The sequence below is a fragment of the Dromiciops gliroides genome, chromosome 4 (assembly GCF_019393635.1).
Source record: "Dromiciops gliroides isolate mDroGli1 chromosome 4, mDroGli1.pri, whole genome shotgun sequence".
Taxonomy (NCBI): domain Eukaryota; kingdom Metazoa; phylum Chordata; class Mammalia; order Microbiotheria; family Microbiotheriidae; genus Dromiciops; species Dromiciops gliroides.
This window is the reverse complement of record NC_057864.1, coordinates 429,147,469-429,164,761: the sequence shown is the minus strand read 5'-3', so window position 1 is coordinate 429,164,761 and position 17,293 is coordinate 429,147,469. Positions and strand designations below refer to the sequence as shown.

The 17,293-nt window shown below is 37.0% G+C and overlaps 1 protein-coding gene across 2 annotated transcripts in view; it reads right to left on the bottom strand.

Annotated features, from left to right (window-relative positions):
* Positions 1-12,458, bottom strand: part of RNPC3 (RNA binding region (RNP1, RRM) containing 3) — a 28,198-nt gene extending 15,740 nt beyond the window's left edge. For both annotated transcript variants that reach the window (XM_044001246.1, XM_044001245.1), the window contains exons 1-6: positions 12,149-12,458; positions 9,027-9,074; positions 8,119-8,237; positions 4,370-4,453; positions 2,788-2,899; positions 733-801 (exon numbers count right to left, since the gene is read on the bottom strand). In XM_044001246.1, the coding sequence (XP_043857181.1) occupies positions 733-801; positions 2,788-2,899; positions 4,370-4,453; positions 8,119-8,237; positions 9,027-9,074; positions 12,149-12,337 (621 nt within the window). In that variant the 5' untranslated portion in view covers positions 12,338-12,458. The remainder of the gene's footprint in view (positions 1-732; positions 802-2,787; positions 2,900-4,369; positions 4,454-8,118; positions 8,238-9,026; positions 9,075-12,148) is intronic.
* Positions 12,459-17,293: the final 4,835 nt, after the last annotated feature.

The window sequence follows — 17,293 nt, the reverse complement described above, 5'->3', positions numbered from 1 at the left end:
TTTATACCTTAATAATCAAACTTTGTCTCAAGCCTTGCCTATAGAAGAAACGTTAAGAAATGAAATTCCCCAAATTCTTAAACTAAAAGATGGATCTGAAATCAGAGGATGTGGTTTCAAGTCCTAGGTCTATGACTTTTTATTTATATGATCAAGTTTTTTAACCACTGGTCCTCAATTTTCTTATCTATAAAATTAGGAGATTAAACAATCCTTATTTAAGGTCTCTTCTAGCTCTAAATCTCTAGTTCTATAACTTGCTACATGATCATAACTTACTACATAATCATTATCTACTTACATTTGAATATGGCATTTAAAAAAACTTCCTTCAACATCTTCCAGAAATAAAATTGTCTACAACAAAGCAATCTAAAAATGAGAATAATGAATTCTTTACATATTCACATGTAGAAAAACAGTACTTATTAAATACCAGAATGCTTGAGGCCATATTGGGCAATTATCACTGGGTCAATTATCACTGATTAAATCTACTAATATGTTTATTTCTCTTGGTCTTGTTTATAAACTTATTTGGATGTTATCTTTCATTTCCTTTGTTCTTTTCATTCTTTTTCTGTCTTTGTCAGTCTGTCTTTTTAGTGGTATTTATCAGTATTACTTAACTTCAACAGATACACTCAAGAGAAAAGTTATTGATTCTTGCTTTAATTACAATAATAAATACAAAATTACTTAAGATTATAAATAGCAGAAATATATTCTTACCATGGGAGGTCGGGCAGTAATTGGTCCAAAAGGTGTGGGTAAGTTCATTTTATTCATAAGATGAAGCACCTTAAAACAAAAAACCCCACAACACTTTTCCAAATTATTTGGAATTAAAATGATTATTTAACATGTATGGAAAACTACATTAGAACCTTACAATAACATTTAGTATAAAGCTAACCCCAAACCCATCCAGAGTTTAGTTACTGAGGTACCAAGAAATTTTACTATAATACGATACACAGAAAATAATCTAAAGGTAATATTTTAAATATTAAAATATTAAATTAAATATTATTTAATAAAATGTTAAATGTATTTCTAAGATGACATTCATAATTTTTAAAAAATTAATTTGGCTTGACTTTACTAATCTGGCTTGAGAATATATAACCTACTCAACTGTAAATGTGCATTTGTCTTTTTAATATTTGCTGAATGAAAAATACTTTAAGTGTTGTTTAAAGTCCTACTAAAATTAGTAGATGACATTGTTTTATGAATTTATGCTAGAAAGTGATTTTTTTTTTTAGTGAGGCAATTGGGGTTAAGTGACTTGCCCAGGGTCACACAGGTAGTAAGTGTTAAGTGTCTGAGGCTGGATTTGAACTCAGGTACTCCTGACTCCAGGGCTGGTGCTCTATCCACTGCGCCACCTAGCTGCCCCTGAAAGTGATTTTTTTTAAGAAAAAAATTATAATTAAGATAATGAAACCCAATAGTTCACAGCCCCACATTAAATATCACTGCTACTCTAAATGTGGTGAGTAAAAACTTCCAAGAGACAGAGTTTCTGGGTAAATTATAGTCAATTTTATCAATTAAAGCTAGCACATGCTCAATAAAATGAGGCCAGTTCTTCATCTCAATGACCAAAAAAGAACCATCATGGAGGACCTTGAATGCTTATAAAGCCTGTAGAAAAGGGAGTGCAACTGATAGTGAAAATCAACTCTGATTGGTTAACAAGAGATAATGAATATTATGAAAAGTGGGCTTATTCTAATGATGGTTGGGGGAATGTAACTTTGACCCCTCAGTCTTGGACAAAAAGACATCTCTATCCAGACTACACCCCACTCCAGGGCAATCTAGACCTGTCTGACTAGAATACAATGGGCTAGAATTTACCTAGAATAGAATCTCTTTACCTTCTGATAGATCTAAGCTTTCTACTTAGGGGAGTCTTGCCCCAAGATTTCATTTCATCTTAAGCACTGACTTTCAAAGAACTAAGCTCTGACCTAATCTACAAATGAGGAAATAGGGAGAGAAAAATCCTGGATGACCTCAATATTAACAACTGGTTATTTAATAATGATTTCTCTCATAAAGGAAAAACTGATACATTATTTTCAAATTTAAGGCAATTCAAATATAATAATGAAATTCTGAATAAGTAAAAAAAAATGGAAAAATTCTCTGAGAGGTAACTCAGTAGCTTCAAAGCAGCATATTATATATTTAGATAGTGTTTACAGTAAGGGAATTGTTTTTCCCCTATTTCAAACCTAAATTGACATTTTTGCAACTTCTACCCATTATTTTCAGTTCTGCTTCTCAGGCCAGCCATCCTAAGCAGTTGATTCTTTACTAAGTGATAGCCCTTCATATAACTTGAAATAGCCATTGTGACTACCATTTCTTTTCTAGGATGTAAGTCTTCAGCTCCTTCAACTGATTATCCCATGGTATGTTCTTGAAGCTCTCCACCTACCCTTTGATCTCCAGGGTATCAATGGACTTCTCATAATGTGGTGGCCAGAACCAAATCTCTAGATATGGTCTGATGAGGGCAGATTATAGTAGGACTATCACTTCCCTAGTCTAGAACACCCATATTTCAATGCTTCCTACACTGAAGTAAGCTTTCTGGGCTGCCATATCGTTCTGCTGACTCATTCTTGTAGCTCGTTGATTCTTGTATTTTTAAGGATTTATGTTATGCAATGTCATAACAGGCTAGATTAAATAACAGCCTGCAAAATTAGTAATTTCAAAATGAAAAATTAGCAAAATTCAATTTCAAAAGTATAAATTTATTCCACTTACCTGTACATAGAACTTAGGCACACTTGCCAAGGCACTTGCTATGTTGGCTAGTATTGTGCTTGAAGGTGGTGGATACAGGTATTTGAGGCACGAATTTAGAGGAAAAGTTAGTCTACAAAGAAACATTTTAAAAATTCTTACTAATTTTTAATGTAAACGACTGAACAGTACTACATTTCAAAAAAAAACTAAGTTATTCAAGGCTTTTCCTCAATAAATGGCAAAATGAACAATTTTTGAAAAATAAACATCTATTTAAAAATGTTCAAAATCACTAATAATTAGAGAAAAATCCATTAAAATTCTTATGGTATTGCCTATATCAAACTGATAAAGACAAAAAGAAAAACATTCAATGTCAGTAGGGTTGAGAAAACAAGTATGCTAATTCAGTGGTGAGCTGAAATTTCTGATCAGTTTAGAATATAATATGGAATTATGTGGCTAAGAATACTCATACTACTCACCTAGCAGGGATGTTATGTGCTTTGCAAAATTAGACAGTTATCATCACATAAAATTTGGCAAACTTGTTTATGTTTTCAAAGTAAATTTATTTATTTTACACATTCAGCCTATTTTTGAGCCAATAAAGTGGGCCATTTCAAAAATAAATTTCTCTTCCTAATGCCTTGATTTAATTTTAAAACAACAGCAGCAACAAAAACTCAACACCATGTCTATAGTAACATAGCAATTATTTTGGGGGATATTTACTTGAAAAAAGAACAAATGTTTCGAACTGTACTCTGAGTCCATTAGCTCTCCAGAGGTAAATAGTACATTTCATCATGAGTCTTGGAATGGTGGTTAGTCACTATGTAGATAAGAGTTTATAAGTTTTTCAAAGTTTTCTAGCTTTACAATACTGTTGATATATAAATTATTTTCTTGGTTCTGGCTCACTTCACTTTAAATCAGTTCATATGAGTTTTCCCAGGTTTTGCTGAAACTGACCCCTTGAATTTTTTTTTTCCTGCGCAATAATATTTTATTATATGCATACACCATAACTTACTCAGCTAATTCCCAACTGATGGCTACCCCCTCAGATTCCAATTCTCTGATAACGCAAAAAGAGCTAATAAAATATTCTTGTTACAGAAGTCCTTTTCTTTTTTTTTTTTATCTCTCTGGAGTACAGACCTAGTAGTGGTATCACTGGCACAAAGTTTATGCATTAGTTTAATAGCTTTTGGGGCATGATTCCAAATTGTTTTACAGAACAGCTGGATCATTTCAGAGCTCTACCAGAAATATATTAAAGTACCTGTTTTTCCACAACCTCTCCACCATTTGTCATTTTCATTTTAGAACAAATTTGCCAATCTGATGGATGTGAGGTGGTATCAAAGTTGTTTTAATTTACATTTTTCCAAATATTAGGGCAGTCAACATATTTTTAATATATACTCACTACAGATATAGCCATTAGATGTTACAAAGCATTGAAGTATAATTCCTAATTTCAAAACTATTTTACTTTCATTAAATCTCATAAAAAGAACAAAATTGTAAACACACACGGAAGGAAAGCAAGAAAAGGAAAAAAGGAAAGTAAAAGCAAAAGATGAATGCTAACCCATGATTTGGTGCAATTCCATTTTCTATGGTCAAACAACTTGGCTCTTTTTTTTCTTTATCTTCTTCCACAGGTTCATCAGACCTAGAAAATAAAATATCAAACTTCGTCTTACTTTTAAAATTTTATTAAGAAAACACATGGAGTATTAAATTGTTATATATAAAGTTAATTCATCTAACAAGTGTACTGTGGAAGATGCTGCAGAAGATACAAAAGATAAAATCACAACTGTCCTTAAGATTTTTATAAAACTTATTTTACAGTGTAGGAGTTATAAGACAAGGACTCAAACTATGTAGCATAGTTGACACAATATTGGGCTTGGTTAGTATGTAAACCTCATATTTGTCACAAGTGAAATGACAAAAATAGCACCTACCTTATAGAGATTGTTGTAAGGAATAAATAAAGAAAATGTGAGACATGCTTTCCAAACTTTAAAAGGCTATACAAATTCTAACTAATACTATCAGCTATTAAGTTGGGACAACTAGGTGGCACAGTGGATAATACCAAGCCTGTAGTCAGGAAGATGAGTCTTCCTGAGTTCAAATCTAGTCTCTGACACTTACTAGCTGTGTGACCCTGGGCAAGTCATTTAACCCAGTTTGCCTCACTTCCTCATCTGTAAAATAAGCTGGAAAAGGAAATGGCAAATCACTCCAGTATCTTTGCCAAGAAAACCCCAAATGAGGCCACAAAGAATCAGACACAACTGCAATGAATGAGCAACAATTAATTAAGTAGAATTTAATAAGTGCTTAAGGCACTGGGCTGCTAGGTATTAGAAGTTGGGAATATAAATAAAAAATCCCTCCTCTCAAAGAGTTTTTGTTTTAAATGGGGGAGGCAATATATAAGTATAGAGAGAGATAGGAGAGATTTTATAATTATAAGGTAATTCAGGAGAGAAAGCACTAGCTATTGGAAGGTTTAGGAGAGACCAAATAAAAGCTGGTACTTGAGTTGACTCTTGAAGGAAAAGAGGGATTCTATGAAATGAAGGCAAGGATAGAGTACATAATAGATCTGGAGGACAGTCAGTTTTAAGTCTCAGACTGGAGAGGGAATGCCATGAAGAACAGAGATAAGGCCAGTAAGATTAGATCTTAGAATGTGGAAAGGACAGTAGCATATATCAGTTAGAGAGATAGGCTGCAGTCTGTGAAGGGTTTTAAAACTGAAATAAGGGAGTTTTAAATTTTATTCCTGAAATAACAGGCAGTTTACTAAATGGGTGTGACGTGATCAGATTAGCACTTATAGGATAGAAAAAAAAAACACTTTGGCAGCTATGTGAGAAACATATGGCAGAGAAACTAATTAGGAAGGCATTATATAAATTTAAGTGAGAGGTAATAAGGGCCTGAACTAAGGGTGGTAGTTATATGAGTAGAGAAGGGGAAAGATGCAAGAAATGTTATGAAGGCAGCAAGAGCAAAATATGGCATGACTGAGGAGTCTGGGATCACTTGTGGTTCCAAACCAGAGACTGGAAGAACACATCTTTGCCAGAAATAGGAGAGTTTGAAAAATGGGTGGGTTTTGAAGATAGAATGTTCTGTTTTAAACATAACGAGTTTGAGATATCAGGATATTCATTCTGAAATGTCTGATTTGCAGTGGATACAAGACTGAAGCTCAGGGAAGAAAATGGGGCTGGACATATAAATCTGCCAATCATATTCAGGAAGAAGTTAAATCCATGGGTGCTAATAAAGTCATCAAAAGAGAGAGTGAAGATAAGGGTCTAGGACAAAGACTTAGGATACACCCAGTTAGGAGGCCTGATATGGATAACGAAACAGTAAGGAAGAAAGGAGTGATCTGACAGGTAGGAGAAAAGAAAGAATGGTTATCATGAGAACCCATAGAAGAATTTCCAGGAGGAAAGATTAGCAGTGTTAAAATCATCAGAAAAGTCAAGGAGGATGAAGACTGAGAAAAAACAGTCACATTTGGAAATTAAGAGATCACTGGATGTTTTGGAGAGCAGTTTCAATTGAATGAAGGGATCAGAAGCCAAACTGCAATGGGCTGAGTAGGAAGAGAAGAAGTCGATGACCATTTTTTGTTTTTGTTTTTAAGAGTCTGGTTTAAAAAAAAAAAAAGATATAGGATGACAGCTTGAACATGGTATTAGGGTCCAGATTTTTAAGGATGGTAATGACAGTCACATTTAAAGCAGTAGGGAAGGAACTAGTGGGTAGAGAGAAGCTGAAGAGTAGACAATAGGATTATTGAGGGTGCCATTTTCTGTAGATGAGAAGGAATAGGATCAAGAGCAAATGAAGAGGGACTTGCCTTTGCTAGAGAAACTATTTCATAATCAGACTAGGAAAAATGAGGTGAAGAATGAGGCCAAAAGGTTCTGAGAAGAAGAGAAGGGGAGAAGAGGGAGTTTATGTTGAATGGTCTCAATTTTCTCAGTAAGGTAAGAGGCAAAGTCTTTAGCTGAGAAATAAAGGGCTGGTTGTGAAGGTGAAAGTGTGGGAGCTTGGGAAGCTTTATGAAGATTTGGCATAAAGGAGAAAAAGCAGGAAAGAATAATGGATTGGCCTGTGGCAGTGAGGACCCAATTAAATTTGGAAACCACAAATTTATAGGTTACAGGGCCCAATTAAAGTTGGAAACCAGGAATTTATCAAGTACTCAGTAAGGCCCTGGAGCTCTATTCAACAGCATGTGACCAAAAGAGGATGAAGTAGATGATGGAGAAAAAAATCCAGGATTGGTGCTTGGCAAGAAATGAGCTGCAAAGACCAAAGAAGCTGAAGTTTGAGAGATGATTACAAGTTGGAAAGGGATGAAAATAAAATCACCACAATTCTGGTTATACCACTTACTAGCCATGTAAATTTGATCAAGTAACAATCTCTTTTGTCTTCAATTTCCTCATTTCTAGAAAAATAAAAATCAGACTTGATCATATTTATGGTCCCCTCTAATGCCAAGATTCTAGGTCAAATATTTTTCAGTGAATGACATTATTGGAAGCTCCTAACTTAGATACAATAGGCAAGTTTTGGTGTAAAGTTAGTTTGTAACTTCACTTTGATTTCTGTTGCACTTCCTATAGAGTTATCAGCATTTTTAAGTTTCCAGAAAACAATGGTAAAATAGGAACCTAGTCATAATGTAGAATAATGTTTCTATAGGAAAAATTCATTCAGAGTTTCATCTTGGATTATATTATCTCTCTCCTTTTCCCATCTCCACACTCCACAGGCACACACCTCTGTGCAGTAGGAATGGAGACTTCTTTCTCTCTCCAATCTAATACTAAAGGAAATCACATAGATGGGACTACTCAGTCTACTACAAATGTATGCTATTTACTCTGAACAAGACCTTCACTATTACACAGAAATCTTTTTATTCGTCCCTGATACGTCTTTCCTCAAATTACCTACACACACCTCTCCCCCCAACCTCCTTCAATAAGAGGACCTCAACTCAATTTCCCCACAATGGGGTTATTGAGAGTAAATTTCCTTTTTCTTCAATGCTGGACCTCAATTCTGTCAAAGTAAATGTTCAAGCTGGAATAATAAATTTCTAAATGTGTTCATTAACATAATATTTCATAAAAATTAGTCAGTTCTCTTAATTTACAGGCCTCAATACCTACAAGTTTTACTCAGCATTCCACACACCCCCCCCCCGCCCCGAAAACACAATTTTGTATTCTAAAATAACTCTAAAAATGTGAGGGAAAAAACCAAACAAACCTAATAACCACATACCTTTTCTTTTTCTCTGAATATGAAGTCTGACAGAGGGAAGAAGCTTGGTCTTGTTCTTTTGCAAATTCAACAACTAAAGTGTGACCTAAAACTTTTAGCTGATGAAGTCTTGATAATGCCTTCAAATGACACAAACAAAAAAAGCGAAATTTGATAAAATGTTTCAAACATTTAAAATTTACTTAATAGCAGCATATTTTTAATTAATGTTCTCCATCCTAAATGCTCTATCATTGAAGTTCACAAGTCATAATTCTTGAAACAGACCAAAATTTTAAGTATGTGGTCATTCTAAAAAAAAGTCTTTGAGATAGTAACAAGAAAGAGAAAAAACACTTTCTCTGATTCACATATTTAACATACTACAACTAAAAATTCAGAAAAATATATTTCTTTCAACATTAGTGAAAACATCAGTTGTTTAAATCCACTTTTACAACTGTGGTTTGTTTTATCCATGTGGCTGCTTTGTCAAAAATTACTTACATGTTTAGCTTTTATTTTCTGTGGTAGAACTAGAAAATACCATCAATGATACTCAATTCAAGAAATATTTACTAGGTAATTACATGGGTACTTAAAGGCACTTAAAACTATCCCAACTTGTTCTTTTTTCTTTCTTGTTCAGGAGCCTCAGTGTAGAAAGGCAAGGTCTAGGAACGTTTTATTGTTCAATAAATATTTGTTGAAACAGTTCAATTATTGTACTTCAAATGGAGTAACTACTTGAAAATGTTTACTATTAAGTAAGCCCTGTGGGCACTTCTATGCTCTTAGAGAGGCAGAAAGAAGGAATGAAAGGGTAGCATAAAGAAAGTTAAGGGTATATGTCAACAGGCCTCAGGTCAGTAGTTCAAATTTTATAAGAAAACATAGATAAAATGTTTAGCGTCAAGAATATCACATACCTTTATCGCTGCTTTTTCATTAGGGAAAGTAGCAAAAGCAGTGTGTTTCTGAAAGATAATCATAATATACATAATTTTGAATAGCAACCAAAAGTATACTCAAAAGCACGAGTTATACCCGTGGTTAAAAGATACAAAATCATCAAATGCAGGGAAATTTGAGATCATCTACACTAAACTATACCAAAGAAATAAAAATCCATAGTATTTTGATGTCCTGCGTAACTTTTATAATCTCCTATGAAAAGCACAGTAGTTTTCATTAGCAAGAAAATCATTCTTATGTTGTTGCTTAAATATCTGCCCTATCTTCATGAGGAAATTCTATTCTAAAAAGATATAAAATAAAAAAGCAGCAGATATCAAAAGTTACTGTATGATTATCCCAGATGAACAAAGATCTTTTCTTTGGTAACCTCTGAACAGTTTTGTGTTTTTATTTGTTTTGTTTGTTTTGGTGGGGCAATGGGGGTTAAGTGACTTGCCCAGGGTCACGCAGCTAGTAAGTGTCAAGTGTCTGAGGTCAAATTTGAACTCAGGTCCTCCTGAATCCAGGGCCTGTGCTTTATCCATTGCACAACCTAGTTGCCCCCCCAGTTTTGTGTTTTTAGATAACACAGACCAGCCTAATACTAATTTAAATGTTCTTAAATTAAATGAGTTTCAACTGAAACATCTGAGATGAATTTTAAAATCTATTTACATAACTTTTCTTACATGGAAAATATAACACTAGCATGTAAATCATAGAATCACATAAGGAATAGAGTATAGTAGAGGAAGTATTGTCTTTTTTTTTTTAAATCATAAAAATATTTTATTGTTTTCCAGTTACATGTAAAGATAGTTTTCCCCATTTATTTTCATAAGATTTTTAGTTCCAAATTTTTCTCCTTCCCTCCCCCCCCCCCTCAAAACTGAAAGCAATCTGATATAGGTTACATATGTACAATTACATTAAACATAGTTCTGTATTAGTAATGATGTGAAAGAATAATCAGAAATGGGAAACCTCAAAAAAGAAAACAAAACAACACAGGGAAAAAAAAAGTAGAAACAGTATGGTTCAATCTGCATTCAGAATCCACAGGGTTTTTTTCTATATGTGGAGAACATTTTCCATCATGAGTCCTTTGGAATTGTCTTGGATCATTGTATTGCTGAGAAGAGCTAAATCTATCACAGCTGATCATCACAAAATGTTACTGTTACTGTGTACAATGTTCTGGTTCTGCTCACTTCATTCAGCATCAGTCTACTTAAGTCTTTCCAGGTTTTTCTGAAATATTCCTACTCATTATTTCTTATAGCACAATAGTATTCCACTACATTCATACACCACAACTTGTTCAGTCATTCCCCAATTGATGGGCATTCCCTCCATTTATCTATTCTTTGCTATCACAAAGAGAGCTGCCATAAATATTTTTGTATATGTGGGTCCCTTTCTCTTTTTTATTAATTCTTTGGGATACATACCTAGTACTGGTATTACTGGGTCAGCAATTATAACAGTTTTATAGCCCTCTGGGCATAGTTCCAAACTGCTCTTCAGAATGGTTGGATCAGTTCACAACTTCACCAACAATGCATTAGTGTTCCAATTTTTCCACAGCTTCTCCAACATTTATTATTTTTCTTTTTCCTTTTTTGTCATATTAGTCAATCTGACAGGTGTGAGGTGGTACCTTAGAGTTGTTTTAATTTGCATTTCTCTAATCAATAGTTATTTAGAGCATTTTATCATATGGCAATAAATAGCTTGATTTCTTCATCTGAAAACTGCCTGTCCATATCCTTTGACCATTTCTCAACTGTGGAAAGACTTCTGGTCTTATAAATTTGATTTAGATCTATATATTTTAGAAATGAGGCCTTTATCATAAATAAATACTGGCTTTAAAAATTGTTTCCCAGATTTCTGCTTCCAATTTTGAGGGAACACTGGTTTTAAAGTTGGAGAAGACTATGGGGTAAAATCCAGCTCTGCTACTTACTACCTATTTGACTGTGAGCAAGGTATTTAACTTTGTTGACCCTTATTTTTTTCCTCAATGGAAAAAGTCACTGAACTAAAAGTTTATCTAATCAAAATCTTACTCAGAGAAGGGATTTAACCTAACAAAGGGTCATCCAGACACCTCCAGGTAATCTCTAGTAACCTGATAACTAATTACCTCCTGATTCAAGACAAATCATTGTTAGACACATCTGTTGGGAAGTCTTTTCTCTAATACACATCTTCCTGAAAATTTTTATCTGCTTTCTCATATAGGTAGCAAAGAATATAGTGTTAAGGCATGACTGATCTTGCAACTGAGACCGGGATTACAGCTTCTAGCTAACAGTATTGTGAAATTGAAATATGATGTATGTGACATCACCCAAGGCTTAGGTCCCCTGACCCACACGCAAACCGGTGCACTTTTCACTTCACCATCGCCGTTTTTGGCCTCAGTATTTCCAATTCTGCAAAGTCGAGTAGTTACAAGGAGGTGATGAAGTGATGAAACAGTAAAATAAACTGCTTAAAGAGGCATTTCGGTAGGACGCAGAAAGTTGAGTTTGGAGTGGGAACACCTGGGTTCTAATTCAGGCCCTACTACTTAACTTGCTGATTAAAACGCATTTCTTCATTAGAGCCTCCCAAAGGGCTAAGAACTTCAGAAGGTATAATTATCCCTTTTAAAAAAAGAGGACAAATCTGGCCTCAGACATTTGACACTTACTAGCTAATGTGACCCTGGGCAAGTCACTTAACCCCCCATTGCCCCGCCAAAAAAAAAAAAAAAAGAGGAAACTGAGGCTAGGTGAAATTAAGAGACTTGCTAAAGGTCATTTCGCTTGTTGCCCTACCCGCACCCCAAGCTTCTCTGGGTCTAGTGCAGATGATCTCAAAGCTTTTCTCTAGCCCCAGATTTCAGGGTGTATTCACTGGTTCCGAAGGAGGCGAATTCTCCGCTGTCTCATCTAGGTTAGGACAAGGGCAAGGACGGTCGGCCTCCAACTCGTGCATCCCCGCTTCCCTCACCCCGCCCTAACAAAGCCCCCGCCTCGCTCCCATAAGACTCGGAATCGGGGTCTGTGGGACCACTGAGAGGCCCGCGCCGGCACTTCCTTACCAAGCGGCCCTTGTCAGACAGGACCCGGACGGCCTGGGCACCAAAGTGCTTCAGGAGATGTTCCTTCTCCTCCGCCGTCAGCTCGGCCGGCAAGTGCCGCACCAGGAGGGTTTTGTTGGCCCGCGGCAGGGGCGGCGTTGAAGAACCTTGGCAGCCCCGCGACAGCGGGACCTGCTCCAGTGAAGCCATCTCCCCCGACGCCGCCACCTCAGTCAGAGGTTGTGGTGACAGGAACGGGAGAAAACACAAGCTTAGAGGACGGATTCAAGACTACGGCCGGAAGCACAGCCTCATCTAAAACCACGCGAGAACTGGGGCATCTTCTCGTGAGAACTGAGGCATTTTGTCGCGAGATCCTCAAGGACTAGCGCGCTGCGCATGTGCTATGAATGACGTCTGGGTTTCGTTCTTCAACTGCGAGTGACCCTAAAGTTGTCAGAAAGAAAAAGGTGAAGAGCTGAGGCTTCAGCCTGACCTAAGCTTGACTCATATTTTCAAAAACATACTAGGTTTCTGAGAATCGGGGTGGGGTGGGGAGGGGGGAAAAACGAGAGTTCTGCTTTCATTAAAAGTGGAGGGGGCTTGGTAAACCCCCGCCCTTTCCCATGGGCGGGACTGGGTATCTGTACACATGCGCAACGTTGTTAGGTCGCTCCTGTCTGGAAGTATTAACTACTCTGCAGTGGGCCTTCAATGAGCCTGCAAGGTTATTTAGAGATCTTGTAATCTGGACTCTTCTTTTTGCATTTTAGGAAAGCAAAGCCCAAAATAGCGTTCGAGGGAACTAGATGTCTTGTTGGATAGTGTGCAGGATATGAAGTGAGGTCAGGAAGACTAGTTCAAATCCTGACTCAGCCCTTAACTATGTGAGCTTGGACAAGTCGTTTTAACCTCAGTGCCTTAGTTTTTTTAATCTGTAAAATGACAAACAGAATGACTGCTAAAGACCTTTCCAAGCTCTTAATCTCTGAAGCTGTGAGGCTTTTATAGTTCTCAGGAAAAAACCATGTGAGGCATGGGAGTGGTGCTGTGGATAGAGCACCATCTTGAAATAAAAAAGACTCAGTTCAAATGCTGTCTGACTTTGTGACTGTGGAAAAGTCACTTAAGTTATCTCACCCTCACTTTCTTTATCAGAAAAATGGGAATAATGAGTGAATACAAGTAAAGTGCTTTGAAAAACCTAAAAGCAATTCACTTTCTTTTCATATTTCCACATTAATCATGTTGTAAAACAAACAAACAACAAAAGGGAAAAGCTCCCCCCCCCCAAAAAAAAAGAAAAAAAAAAGTAAAAATAGCGTGCTTCCATCTGCATTCAGACTCCATAGTTCTTTCTCTGGATATGCATAGCATTATCGATCATGAGTCTTTTGGAATTGTCTTGGAACATTGTATTGCTGAGAAGAACTAAATCAATGGTAGCTGATCATTACACAATGTTGCAGTTACTGTGTACAATGTTCTGGTTCTACTCATTTCAATTTGCACCAGTTTGTTTAAGTCCAGGTTTTTTCTGAAATCCACCTGCTCATCACTTCATATAGCACAATAATATTCATTATATTCACAGACCACAATTTGTTCAACTATTGCCCAATTGATGGCCGTTCCTGCAGTTTCCAAATTCTTTGCCACCACAAAAAGAGCTGCTATAAATATTTTTGTACATGTATGTCCTTTTCCCTTTTTTTGTTTATGATCTCTTTGGAATATAGACCTAGTAGTGGTATTGCTAGATCAAAGGGTATGCACAGTCCCATAGCCCTTTGGGCATAGTTCCAAATTTCTCTCCAGAATGATTGGGTCAATTCACAACTCTACCAACAATACATTAGTGTTCCAATTTTCCTACATCATCTCCAATATTTATCATTTTCCTTTTCTGTCATATTAGCCAATCTGATAGGTGTTAGGTGGTATTTCAGAGTTTCTTTAATTTGCATTTCTCTATAGTGGCAATCAACATTAAAAGCCTGCAAAATGAATATCTAAAATGAACTTGTCATTCATGTCTACTAATCTGTTTTCTACTGCAAGTTCCTCCCTCGAAACTCAGCCTTGAAAGCTTCCTTGTTCCCTACCTGTTAAAATGAAAATTCTCATAGCATTTTGCCTGGACCTCTTCTTTGTATATATTACACATTCCATATGTTATAGTTAGAGTCACTGAGAATCACAGAAATTTTAGTTTAAAGGGGGACCTTGGTTACTATCTAGTCCTCTTCATACCCGAAATATTCAATTCTGCTGGAAGACTTTCAGAAAGTGGAAACTTACCACCTCTCCAGGTATCCCATTCCACATGTGTTGAGTTCTATATAAGTGTTTGAATTTTTTTTCTTGATGTCAAGACTAACTAAATTGATCTCTTTGCCACTTGCATCCATTGCTCCTAGTTCTGCCATCTGGGGCCAGAGCAAATATGATCAGTCTTCAATATGAAATTCTTTTCACTACTAGAAAACAGCTATCTTGCCCCCACTCACCAGAATCTTCTCTGCTGGTCCCTTCTATCAGTATCTCCATGCCAACATCACCCCTATCTTTTTAGTCCTCTCTTTTTACTATTAGGAGGCACCCCGTTTTCTAGAGCTAAGCCCAACAAGCAAGCTGTGCCCAAGCTTGGCATAACAATCCTTTGCCGTCACTCTCTGGATGAACTCTGATGCAGCAAAATCCCAGAATTGTTTCTGCACCAGCCCCAGGTGGTCCCTGAGCTCATCAAACACCTGGAGGAAGCATGTTCTGGTCATGAAACTCTGCTATGAATCAAACTTGTCTCATTGTTGCTGTTACCCCTTGTTGTCACTGGCTACAGGTCACTGTGTAGCCACTACTGTATGTACTGATTTGTCCTCACTAACCCGTGAAAACCTGTTTCCCCCTAGAGGAGTCCCCAGTACATGCACCTAGTTTCCCTCCTCCAACAGAAAAAAGAAAGCTTTTTGTTTATGACCACTGTTACCTTGTTGGTTTTATTTTATTTTATTATATTTCTTAGAGTTAACTGTGGTTATGATAACCTGTGTGAGCAGTTTGGTATTGTTAGGATTAACAGCAGCTGCATAATCTCTGCATGCAAGACAGGCGCATTCCTAAAGACCTACTCTATGTCGAGTTAGCCCCAGGCCAAAGACCTGCTAGAAGCCCCCAGCTCCGCTACAGAGATGTATGCAAAGAGACTTGAGGGCTCTGGGAAAAGACCAGCTGCTGGGGAGGAGATGGACAAGGACCACGCCCAATCGAGTTCAGTATTCAGGAGCAGCTTGCAGCAGCTGAGATGGGCCTCCAAGCTCTGGAGGAAGAAAAACGAATGAGACACAGGAACCGATGGGCAGCAGAGAGCGCAGTTTTCTGATGTCTTCATTGCGGCAGGAGCTGTGACTCCCCTAATCAGACTGCACAGCCACACTGTGGCCTGTGGCTTTTCAAGGCGCTGATCCATGGTCGTCCGCTACTGGCGGAAGCCTACTATACTACTAATGCATAATCTCTGTGACTCTTTGGTCATTTATTTTCAGAGTTGACACTTCAAGAGATTCTCATATAACGTGGACTTCAGACTGTTCATGAACTCTCCAGCTTGTCAATGAACTTCCGAAAATCGAATACTACTTACTCCTAAGGTTAGGTAGTGCAGTGGATAGAACATTGAATCTGGAGTCAGGAAGAAGTGAGTTCAAATCCAGCCTCAGACACCTACTGGGTATGTTAACCCTGAACAAATCACTTAAGCTAAATTTAGAGGAAATTGCTTCAGTTCCCTCATCTGTAAAATGGAGATAATAGTACCTACCTTCCATAGTTGTGAGAAAAAAATGAGGTAATATTTGTAAATCATTCTAAGGTAGCTATATGAATGCTAGTAGTTAGTATTGTTATTGTCACTCTGAACTGACTACAATACCATAGGTATGTTCTAACCAGGATACAGTACAGAGGAACTATTACTTTTCCTCTCTCAATGCAGTCTAAGATTGCTTTTGAAATGGTGAGAACATTTGCCCTTCTCTCATCTGGATGTAGCTGTGGCATAAAGGATTGAGAGCTGGCCTGAAAGGCAGCAAAATGAAGGAAGTTGAAGTCTGTTCTCAGGCACAAAACAATTCTGTGATTCTGGACAAGTCATTTAATCTTCCAATGCTCCAGGCAACTTTCTAAAACTAAGATACAGAGAATATGCCAACCTGTCCTGGTAAAGAGTTTCCTCATCTGGGAATTCCCTTTATCATGAAATCACAAGTCTAGTCCCTGTCCTTAATCCTGTGCTGCTTTTATCATTTTCCACAGTTTTACAAATATTACAGTTGCTCAGCAATCATATCTGCCAGTTCTTTTTCTATATATCCAAGGATGTAGTGCATCTGAAACAAGTGATTGGCAAATATGTGTTCTGATTCTTAGCTTTGGCATGCATACCTTCACCATTTGTGTTCTTTCGTTGTCCTAAAACATCTGTGGCCATCTTCAGTAGTCCTGTCAGATCTTACCACTGCACTCAGATAGCTCTGGAGGAGAGTGAGGCTGATAACCTTGAACAGCCCTACCTTACTTAAATCCAATTCACTGCAAGTCATGACAGCTCCCTGATGTCATGGTCCTCTTTGAGAAGGAGAAAGAAGAACATTGTCAAGGAGAGCAAAGGTCATTTCCCCAAGGAAAATGTAATCAAAATAAGAATTGGGGAGTTTGTTTTACCCATTCTTCAAATATCAAACAAAGGTTCTATCCCTTCTTTATCTTTGGTGGTGGTTGATTGGTTGGTTTTTCCCCACTCTAGTAAATCTGCCTGTTGTCTCTATCCAGGGGCCTGGTCAGGCACATTTACCCCTCAAAGTTCATGGGCAAGCTGAGGGCTTAGTTGAGTGTATCCACTCCCTATTGTTAGTTGCCTATTACTAGTTCCCAGTTCCCCTTAACCGTTTTATATAAGATAGTTTTGACAAAGGGATATTTACTTTAAAAGATTTAGCAAGAGGGGTAGCTAGGTGGCACAGTGGATAAAGCACTGGACCTGGATTCCAGAAGGCCTGAGTTCAAATCTGGCCTTAGACACTTACTAGCTGTGTGACCCTGGTTGCCCCACCAAAAAAAAATGTTAAAAAAAGAATACTATTCGTTTCTGACCATGTATATTTAGCA